This window comes from Schistocerca serialis, chromosome 5, assembly GCF_023864345.2.
Source record: "Schistocerca serialis cubense isolate TAMUIC-IGC-003099 chromosome 5, iqSchSeri2.2, whole genome shotgun sequence".
In the NCBI taxonomy this organism is placed as follows: domain Eukaryota; kingdom Metazoa; phylum Arthropoda; class Insecta; order Orthoptera; family Acrididae; genus Schistocerca; species Schistocerca serialis.
Window position 1 is genome coordinate 60,406,381 of NC_064642.1, and position 12,113 is coordinate 60,418,493.

Consider the following 12,113-nt stretch of genomic DNA (forward strand, 5'->3'; position numbering starts at 1 on the left):
GGATAGTTCAACAGAACTGAGACAGCAATTTTTACTGAATTTCTTTTTATCCTTCATAATTAAGCTTAAAAAACAATTGGAGAGAGGTGGGATAGTGGCACAATTCCATAATATAATCATGAAATTTAGCTGCACTTTGCACACGTTGTAATCTTACGTGGAAGTTCTTTCCTATGATGTTTTAAACCCTTGTTTCTGCATAATGTAGGTTTTCTTTTACTTCACTCCTGCTGACTGGAGGACAAGATAAGTGTATAAGTGAACTCTAGTTGCTTCCATTTGAAGTAGTTCTGTCCAGACAAATTTTTACTTTTGCCACTCTTTCATTTTAAAAGAGTCATCAGCAACATTGCAAGTAATACTTTGAAACTGAAATGCAATATAGTAATCTTCAATTTGAACAACATTTCAGACACATTGCTTTGAATTTGAACTTAAGACATGCATGAATTAATAAATTCATGATATCTGAGAAATGGATATAAAATTAATATATTATCTGTGAAAGTCTCTGGGATAAGAGGGTCCCATTAAAATTAATGCTCTACAGGAACTTCTTGTAGAGTTAACGAACCCATTAGTAAGATTTATATTGAAGTTAGGTCGACATAGTTTGGTTATCTCAAAAGAATGGATCCCACCAAGAACAGATGGACAAACATGAAGCAAGAGACCCAGATGACACCCCTTGCACAATGAGGTCTGGATTTGTAACATATTCTGGAAAGAGAAACCTACTTGGGCAGAAGTAGAGGGCGCATGATAATTTGTATCCGATTCAGAATGCTATGAGGGGTAGGAGGGTTGTTGGTTGAGGTGATGAGATACAATTAAATAGAGTGCAGTGGACAGCATCAGTCACCAAATCAGATTCTGATCTGCACAAATTCTACAACCCTCCCTCCCCCCCCCCCCCCCCCATATCTACTGGATACTAATTGTCCTTGGGTCATTTACAGCCATAGCATTTCGCTGATAAACAGTCCAGGATCAGCAACCAAGTAAGGTGGCACCATAATAAGATGCTAGACTTCCATTTGACACAAATCTGGGCTTCAGCTTACTTTCTAACAACCTAAATGTTTAACCCCACTTTTTCTTCCTCTTGATCAGTACTGTACCATGTAATTAAGTGAAAGTGGAAGATATAGCTCTCAAAGAATTTCATTTACATTAGATTAAAAGTAAATTTCAAAAAGACTCTTAAAGTAAGTTTTACTTACCAATTTTTTTCTGAATTCAAAATGTGCTTGAAAATGCCTGCTGGAAAGGAGAAGTATTGAGGAAGGGACACACACACACACACACACACACACACACACACACACACACACACACACACACACACACACAAAGAGAAAGAGAGAGAGAGAGAGAGAACTCTGTTGCATTCTTTAATTACTTTTTTGAAATACATTTGCAAGAGTATTCGATGTCATTGTCCAAAAAAAAAAAAAAAAAAAGTGGATCACCATCTAGGTATCTGTAAATCTTCTCAAATATTGTGGCTACATCATCTCCAGAATTAATTACACTTACAAAATCATATGTCAGAGGTTAGATCATGTTTAAGAAGGGCAGGAATCCTTAAAAAATACATTCATATGATACTACACATTATTTCCAGTATGCCGTAAAACAAAAATCGATATGATAGATAAAAAATATAATGGCATTTCCAAGTTCTTTATATAATTCCTTTCATTTTGAACTCCTTGTTTGCTGGGATGACCTCCTTGACAAGTTTTCTTGTACAGCCCTTACAATAATGGCTAAAAGCTGAGGTTAGTGTTTTCTGCTATCAAAATAAAAGGATTTGGATGTGCTAATTTGACATATGAAAACAATGATAGTATCACAGACACAATAAAATTATCTTTGGCACATGAGTGATGGTATTTTACACTGGAAAATGTGCTTAAAATAAATTAACTGCTTCATAAGTACATTATTAAATAACTACAAGTATGCTGGTGGTCTTAACCACATCACAGTTTAAGATTTTTAAGTCTTCATAATTTATGTGCTGTAAATTGTAATACTGATGTAAGTTATCAGGTAAGGACACAGTTTCTTAGAAACTTATTTTACCACACTCGTTCTTTGTGCGTAAAATGAATTACAACTAAACAACATCTAAGAGATTGTTAAACTTTCAATTCTGAACAGCTCTCAGATCATGTGATTTAAAAAGTTCACTACTGGGCATAGAAAATGCATTGTCATATATCCCAGCACACAGCTGTAACAGTAAAAGTATCACACTGATTCTTACAAAATATATTTTCTGTAGAATGTGTACACACAAGAGCCTTTCAATGTATAACCTGATGAATACAGACAAGACGGCAGTGCTTTGCCTGTGAAAGTCCTGCAAATGACAGTTCTGTCTTATGAAAGTTACTCAGCAGCAGTCATGGAAAAAGTTTGTCCTGAAGACTGAAAACAATTATAGGAAAATAAATACATAAATAATAATAATAAGCTTTGAGATAAAAGGCGATGCTGCCAGAAGTGTTCTTGGCTAGATCCATTCTCAATTTTTATTATAGTTCAATAATTCGACTTCTCTGTTTTTGTTCCAATGCAGGTAACTCTGCTGCATACTCACTTGTAGCCCACAAAAATAAATCTAATGTGTGTTCAGTACATTCTGCAATGAAGCGCACAAATGGACGAACATCTCCATCATTTGCTATTTCTAAATATTGATAGTATTTCTGCCTGTCTTGCTTTGGAATAATAACAGGTGGATAGCCAGCCTGCATAAGAATTGCATTCATTAACAACCTAGATGTCCTCCCATTACCATCAGTAAAAGGATGGATGTGAACAAGTTTGTAATGTGCCAGTGCTGCATAACGGATAGGATGCATATGAGCAGCTTGTTCTGAATTCAACCACTCTGCAAATTCTTCCATCAAAACTTGAATTTCATGCGGTCCTGGAGGTACATGGCCACCAACATATACTTGTGTCCGACGGAACGTCCCTGCTTCAACAGGATCCACAAAACCCATTACTCTGCGATGAATTTCCAAGATATCCTTTACAGTTACTGCTCCAAGCCTGTAAACAAAAAAAGGTCTTTATTACAGTGGACATTAGGTCAGTTACATTCCCAGATTATTTTGTGTACTGGTTGGGAGAGGCAATGGCAGTAGATAAAGTGCTCCTGAGAAGGCATCTTTGAAACCTAGATTATCTAGACCTTTAGAGCAGCATGCCTCCAACATATCACCCAACTATGGTGCAGAATAGTTGGGACTTTGCCTGATGACACTCTCAACTAAAAATTACCTCTTCAAGCATTGGACGGGCTACACTCGTGTGCCAGTCTCTCCAAATGAACATACCATTAGTGTAACAGCTATTCCCATGGAGTGGGATTGAGTGTCATATTTAGTAGCTGTGGCTGTTAGCAATTTATGTTGATCTTCCAGAATATTTTCTCTAATCTAATATTGAAATAATTTATTTATAAAAAGAAAAGACAATGAAGAGTTTTTGCTACTAGTATTATGACTTGAAATATACATCTATTTATTATGCTCTCAATAGAAACAATATAATCTTTCATATATCAAAGGTATAACTTATTCTTGTGATTTCGGTGGTATTTTTAACACACTGACTGCCACATGCTTAATGATAGAGTTTTCACTGCCAGCGGCCGCACGGCAGCTAAGAGGTTGATTAGCACATACAGGGCTGCAGCTATAACTCACAGGTTGTTCGTTTTAACTTGACACAACTAAATATCTTGTAAATGATGCACTGTATGTGAAAAGTTAATATTATTAAAGGGGATATCTATTTGTGCTACAAGTGGCCAACTTCTAACAATCCCTCCTGCATGGGTGGGGTCAGCTTTGCCCATTTCTATGGTGTCTTCAGATTCCACTCCAAAAAAAAAAAAAGTATGGTTTACTCAAACCAATGTTTCACAAAAGATGGTGCTGTAACTGACAAATATCAAGTGTGCCTGTTGCTGCAATTAAGAATCAATGTAATTGATTGTACATTTCACTTATGATGTAAATGTAAACCATTATGTTGTAATGGCTGAAACTTAGGTTTGAAATTTACTTTAGTGTTGCAGATTTGATTGCACACTGCAGTATGGTAAGCTGTTTCAATGTCTGGTTAGAAACTATGCCCAATGTGATGTGGGAACAAAAATGTGGATGTAATAGTTTACAGATCCCACTTGGATGTTTGATATTGGTGAGTCCCTTTGCCTCTTACCATAGGTGTACTTGATGACGATGAGTCCCCTTGCCTCGCACCTTAACTGGAATTCACAACAAATGCTCAAACTGACAACCCTCCATTCGGATGCATTTATTAGCTCATTGTGAATTACATATATGGTGAAAGTCAAGGGCCTCACCAAAAGCAAGCACACCAATGATGGGAGGCAAGGGGACTCACCAATATCAAGCATCCTGATGAGAACAGGAAATTAGTACATCTATGTTGTTATTCTGAAATGTAGTTTCTATCCAAACACTGAAGCAGCTAACCACACTGCGCTGTACGATCAAATTTGCAACACTAAAGTAAATTTCAAACATAAATAACTGTCAGAACATAAAGGTTCACATTTACATTATAAATGAACTACAGAATCAAATGCTTTGGTTCTTCATTGCAAAAACAGAGACACTTGATACCTTTCGATAACAGCACCAGCTACCATGAATGGGAAACAGTTTGAGTAAACTGTTCATATTTTTTGGTGCATAATCCGAATATGCAATAAAAATTATGGGTTCCCATTTGAAAATACATAGCTGACCCTTCCCACACAGGAGTGGTGGTTAGGTGACAGCCAGCTGTAGCAGAGACTACTGTCCATTACATTAACTTTTGACCTAGACCTTTTTTTAGTACAATGAATCATTTTTGAGATATTTAGTTGTTTCAAAGTTACAACAAAAACCCTAAATGCAGCAAATTCAACTATAGTGTAGAGAGGTGACTCAGAGCTTGTTTGGGGTGCATAAAAGATGGGCTGGAATAGCGACAACATGACATTGATTCACGAAAGGTACATGAGGTACCCTCCCCCTCACCACATATCCTATGGGGATTTGCAAAGTATAGGTGAAAATGATTTCATCTTCCAACAGGACAGTGGTACTAACAATAAATATGTTGTGGATTTGTGGAACATCCACAGCAGAATATCGGCTGTGGAGACTTCAAAACTGCAGAATCCATTAATAAATGCTTCTAAAGAGTACTTATTGGGAAAGAATAGTATTTCTGGGGCGAAGGAGATTGTAGTAATTATGTCGGGCAATAAACCAAAGACAGTGTGCTTTGTGTTTATTTACAACAATAAGCATAATATTGAATCACGAGCTATCTTTGAACACTGAGACTGTTTCAGTAATTTATTCCTGCACAACCTTCATGTGAGAGTGCTCAGCTTTCAAGTACATTCTAACAATGTTATACAATACATATCTGACCAAAGGTACTATTAAAAGAAAATCCAGTTATCAGGATAATTGTCACACTTTTATTTTATTTTTTTAGTGTTTAATTTTTAAGTGTTTTATGTACTTCATCTGTAAAATAAATACTACAGCATCTACAAGTGACTTTGCCTTTTCTTGTCAACACAGTGACTTGATCCTAAAGCAGCTCCAAAGCCAAAAGTCTAGGTATTCAAATAAATGTTAACCTTAATGTATGTCAAGAAAGAATAAAGATATGTATGTGGTAAACTACAAGGCTACTGAAAAGAAAAGAACTAATGCCTACTATATTTATATTCCCTATGAGTAACATTTATTATTATTATTATTATTATTATTATTACTACTACTATCTGTAGTAGTAGTAGTAGTAATAGTAGTAACTGGTCCTCTTGACAGGTTTGATGCAGGTGACTACAACTCTCCCTCCTGTGCTATCATCATCTAAGAACAGCACTTGCACACAAAGTCCTCAATTACTGTTAGGAATATCTTCCCCCATAGTTTTTACTCTCTACTGCTCCCTCTTGTACCAAGGCAGTTATTCGCAGATATCTTAACACATGTCCTATCATCCCATCCCTTCCTGCTACCTGGTAAGGGTCCCACACTGATGTGCAGTACTTAAGTCCTGGTCCAACAAGAATTTCATAAGCTGCCTCTTTCACCGATGAATGACGTTTCCTAAACTTTCTTTCAATGGATTTCATTCTAGCAACTGCTTTTCCTGTAATATTGTCATTCCACTTTAGGTTATTCCAATTTGTCACTAATAGTGTAATTGTTAAGTAGTGAATTTCTTCACCTATTTAGGAATGATACATTACATTTATTTATGTTCAGTGTTGACTGATACACCCTGTGCTAATCATTGATCCTCTGCAGGTCTTCCTGCAATTTTCTACAGTCTTCAGAAGCATTGAAGCCTTCCTATAAACAAGAGTGTCAACCACAACAATTCCCAAGGAGCCTCTGAAATTATCTACCAGATTATCAACATAAACTGTAAACAGAAATGGCCCTGTAACATTCCCTTAGAATACACCCAAAATTTCATTTCATCAGTCAATTTTATTGTATTAGGAGGGATGTGTCGAGTACTGTCTGCATGGAGGTCCTGAATCCCGTCACAGATCTGTTCTGATGGTTGGTAAGCTTGTATTTTGTTCACTAAACGACAGTGCAGAACTGTCTCAAATGTCTTCCAGAAGTGAAGGAACATGGCTTCAACTTATGCACTAATGTCTTCAGTGCTCTGTATATCAAGGATGAACAGAGAGAGCTGAGCTTCACAAAATCAGTGTTGGCAAAACCCGTGTTGATTTTTTTATAGAGGAGATTTTCACTCTCCAAAAATGTTATAGTACATGGAGAAGATCCACGATTATACAACAGATTTACACCAACACTACAGGCCTATAATCATGTGCATCTGTCCTATGACCCTTCTTGGAAACAGGAATGACATGTGACCTATACTAAACTTCTGCTAGAAGGGGAGCACGTTTTTTTTGCATAATCTCTGTAAAATCTCACAAGTATCTCATTTGGTCCAGATGCTTTTCCACTACTAACAAGAGGAAGGCCTAGGACACGGCCAACCGATTTAGCTCAGATTTGGCAGGTCACTTGTGTACAACCTAAAATGAAAGACTCTAAGATATTTTGGATCAACACCCCTAAAGGCAATTATGAGCAATCGACACAAAATTGGCGGGATCGATAGATAATTGTACATAGAGCATTTTTCATCACCAGGTATGGGGTCCAAAAACGGATACTTTTCCAGAAATCGAGGTAAGAAACTTTTACAACTGCCGCTTCTGTAGCCAACAAGGTAAACGCTTATTCGCCGGCAGCACCGACAGCACAATGGCCAAGGTAACTGGCTGGGAATCGGAGAGCCCTCTTTCGAATCTCGAAGAAACGTAGCGGATGTTCTTCTTTTCATTTGTATTTTTCCATATCTCAATTGATATGGATCGGACGGTTAATAAGATAAGTAAATCAATAAGGAATGACAATAAGGTAGGCAAATAAATTTCTCAAACCTCTTGGGATAGTAAACAACTAAAATGTTACTCCAGGTCACTATTACGTGTCCTCACTTTTCTTCGAACAACTAGGTGGATGGTACTTGTCACATAAACATTTGAAACAAATATACTCATGGCACCAAGAACATCTAATGAATGCAATCTTTCGACAGCTACACTGTTACTTCCGAAGAGTTGGCGGAAATCAAACTTGGTTTACATTTAAAAATACGTCTTTTTCGGGAATTAATTTTTATGTGTACCACACATACGATATCATTGCCTGAAAAATCGGTGCTGAAAATTGGTTATGAATTATGCTGTGAATAGTTATTGCATCCGTGCTGTTGTGCAATTCCCACTGGGTTTCCAGAAGCACACTGTAATTCTGAAGCCAGAAATAAAGTTTTTAACCTGGCGATAGAAATAAACATCACACAGCTGGCACACAGGTGTGCAGTTTGGCGGTATTACTTTTACTGTGCACGTCGGCTGACCCTCGCCATCTATAAACATTACGTCATATATTGTAGTATTAATTTTTCCACTCCAGGAATCCAATATTAGACAAAACGTGCTACCAGAAATGTATGATTTTAAAACATTCTCAAGAAATGTTCTGTAAATCGCATTAGTCAGTTTCCCGGATTTGGAGCAGGTAATGTAAACATTTTTCAACGAGTCGGTTAAACGATTGACCTCTTCTATAACCACAGGACCAAATGTAACATTCGTTTTTGTAAACACAGGAAAACCTTATTCAACACTTTTCCAGAGGCTGTGATGGCATACTGAACCGTGTACAAATGTTTTAGTTTGTTTTCACTACCAACTGCGACAATGGTTCGTTTTTCTCCCTTATGCGATAAAGTGCGTCGAATGTTCACCCGATACTCGCATCCTGTTTGATCGGTGTTGATCACGTAATCACGATTAAAACCGGTCATAAGTGATGCCGTTTGCGTGCTGAAAAGAGCCACCACTTTCTGTATATCTTCTATATTTTGTACCTCTTTATGAGAGACGTATTTAGTGATGTGCCGTTGACGACTTTTATACTCCGATTTGAAATTTCTTACCCAAGATAATGAGGCAGCAAACGTAACAACCATGTTGGTCGTATATTAAAGCGCTGCACCTGCAGCCCACTCCTGAAGTATTCTCGTTGTTACTTTCTCGTTACGACAATGAGATTCGACAAATCGGTCGTATGTCCACTTATTTATCGCCTGGTATTTCTCATATCTTGTCCCTCCTTTAACGATATCACTTTCCCACAGTTTCAAGTCCTCCTTCCTTTTCAGGGCTGTTGTTGCTCCATTCTTTTGCAGTGTTTGTAAGTTCCAATTTGGATAGCGCTACCGTCTTTACTTTTACTTCAAGGGGTATAGCGCCGTAGTTCAATCGTTTAGTAACTGATTTGTAATACTGATAGGGAACAGATGAGGCACATATTCCCAGTGATGTGGAGATTTCGAAAGTGTTATGACCATTTTGTGATTCACTAGTTGGGATAGCTTCCACTGAATCATCTTCTGCTTTGTCTTCACGGTATAGTACTTCAGTATCAACAAAAGTCATTTCGTTCGTCAGCTCCAAAAATCGCTGGACGATAGCCGCTCCTATCAATCTGCAACACCGAGAAACAGAACTGCCTGCTTCCAGTAGTGCATTGATCATGCATCTGTCTTGCAACACTTTTACAAACCAAAACACAGCGTCGGTAACTTCCCGCTTGCCATCGTCTGTGACAGGCTCCCAGCTATATATTACAGCGCTAGTGGAAAGGTGTACACCCTCCATTATTCAGATTATGCACCTGAAAGATGTGACACAAACAAACAATAACCAGTTACTACAGCATAAACAGACGAGCTAATTACCACAAACTACATACAGTACTCGTTATATGTTACTTATGGAAGAACACTGTATTCATTCACAAAACGTATTTCATTCGGCGCATTAAATGGAAAAATCACTACATGAATCCGCTAGGTTCGCTGCAGCCTAATGAGGGAAAACAATTCTTTCCGATTGACTTCTATAAGGCTCGTGCTGGACACCTTCATTCTTCCAAGTTCACAACTATAATATGACAAAGAGGCAACAGGGACAACATAACTCTCCCCGCGTGCATTCTGTCCTGTGCCTTGCTGTAAACAAGCGTCACGCGGTTGGCTATCTATCATCCCTCGTGAGGAATCAGCAGCACTCTTACTCGGAGTTGTTTTCATGTGACAAGGCTTAGGTAAAAGTTTAATACTTTACTAACTCACGGTGTTTGGGAAATTTAATGATTTGCCTGAAAAGTGGAATGAAAAGGAGAAAATGTAATTTATGAGAGGTTTTTTGAAGGGGAATGCTTATGGATGGGCAGCTCAGGTAGCTGATAGTTGTACTTCATGGCAAAGCTTTGAGAAAGGATTTTTAGATGAACATTGGTCCAAAGAGAAGCAGCAGAGAATTTTGAGTGAATTTTGGGGAGGAGAGAGATTTGATTCTAGGAAGGGTACTGTGAAAGGTTTCTGACAGTTTTGGATAAACAAACTGAAATATTTGGACAAAGAGCTAGGTAGTAAATCAATAATTATGGGTTCAGAAACGAAGTTGTCTCACAAAGTTAGAGAATTGCTTGTAGCTGCCCCTATGGGTAACATTAGTGATTTCTTGAATTATGTTGATGAAGTGGAGAGGGTGAAGCCCTCAGTGGAAGATCGTAGGAGGAATTTTGATGAGAATACTCGATCAGGGAGAGAAATACAGGTAAATAGGATGAACAGGACTAATCACAGTAGAAAGTCAAGGAATGGTTGGGTGGAGGATAGCCAGGATGGGCACAGAAATGGTAGGAGAAATTCAAGTAAAAGAAATGGAGAAGGTGATTTTAATTCTGGATCAAACCATTTAAACTAGATAATGCTCCAGTTTTGGCTTGCACTAGAGCAGGTAGTGATGAAGAGCCAATTGAGTATAAATGTGCTGTAATCACAGATAAGGGTAATGTAAATGATAATAATAAGACTAGTGTAATTTCTAATTCTAGTGAGGTGTTTAATGATGGTGTGGGTAGCAAAGTTTATAAAAAAAAAAAGGAGAGGAGGAACTTAATACAATAAAATCAGGTGATGAACCAGTGTGTGTTGCTGTTGCTCAGGATGTCCAAACTATCAAAATGGATGTTAAATTTTTAAGAGAACATAAGAAATTCGGGTTTTTGCTTTTTGGTGTAATACTGGAGACAAGGATCAACTAATTAGCCAAGTATTTGAGGATAGTGAAAGTGACAGCAGGTCTGATTCTGACAGTAGTTACAATGACGATAGCGGTGACGAATCCAGTAGTGATACGGACAAGGTATTTGAATTTATAATTGATAATGATGGCCATGTGGTAAGTAAGGAGAGAACAAAGCAAGATAATATTAGGCCTAATGAAGAGTTAGAGTGTGAGAGTGGTAATGAGGAAGAGGACCATGCTACATGTCATTTGACTTTGTTGATAATCATTTTGGTAAGCAGGATTACAGTTTTTCCAGGGAAAGGATTAATGAGGATTTGTTGTATGATGACGATCATATGGTAAGTAAAAAGGAAATGTGGCCCCTGTAATAACAGCAAGGATACAAGGGATACATGTAAAGTGTTTACTGGACAGTGGTAGTGATTTGAATGGCATTTCACAGGCATTTTTTGAATCTATTAAGAACACAGAGGGTGTAGCAGTGATGCATGTTTCAGGAATAAAAATTATTAGTACTACTAGTTAACCATCAAAGATAGTGAAACAAGAGGTACTATTAACTGTGGAATTGGCAGAACAGCTGTTGGAGTGCAATTTCTTGGTGATTCAAAATCTCAGCATTGATGTAATATTTGGAACTATTTTCTTGTGCAAATGGTGTGGAAATATTGATTTTTCTAGCGGTAAGTTTAGTTTTAAGTACAACGGAAGGTATGGACAAGTGTGTGGGAACTGAATTAGGTTTGCCATTAAGAGTTTTGACCACTGAGCAGGTTACTGAGGAAGAAGAGGAGGAGAGAGTGAGAGGTTGGTGATAATAAAGAGAGTTTAGGATATTGAAGGTCTTACAAATAATCAAAGGGAGGAATTACAAGGTATTCTCCAGAGCAACTGTAAGGCATTTTCAGACAGGCCATGTTTGGTAAAAGATTCTGAGTGCCAATTAAATTTTACGGATCATAAACCATTTTTCAAAAAACCTTATATTATTCCATTTTCAAAAATGGAAGCAGTGAGAAAAAGAGATTCAAAAGATGATCTCATGGGGGATTATTGAAAGGTCAAATAGCAGGTATAATGACCCACTTCTGGTTGTAAAGAAGAACGGTGGTGTCAGGTTGGTTCTAGATGCCAGGATGTTAAATGAAATTGTAATAGGAGAGAGAGAGACAGACCAGCTAACATATATGAAATGTTACAGAAGTTCGATAGATGTAAATTTCTGACTTCTTTTGATGTGACTTGTGGCTATTGGAGTACCAGTTCGGCCAAGGAATCTAGGCCATGTACAGCATTTTTACATGAAGGTAGGTGTTACCAATACTGTGTGGTGCCTTTTGGTCTG

General features: G+C 37.6%; 1 protein-coding gene across 1 annotated transcript in view; it reads right to left on the minus strand.

The window, feature by feature from the left end:
* Window positions 1–1,430: 1,430 nt before the first annotated feature.
* Window positions 1,431–12,113, minus strand: part of LOC126481334 (protein adenylyltransferase Fic) — a 102,059-nt gene continuing 91,376 nt past the window's right edge. Inside the window, exon 4 of the mRNA XM_050105008.1 lies at window positions 1,431–3,069. Coding sequence (XP_049960965.1) covers window positions 2,547–3,069 — 523 coding nt within the window. The 3' untranslated portion in view covers window positions 1,431–2,546. The remainder of the gene's footprint in view (window positions 3,070–12,113) is intronic.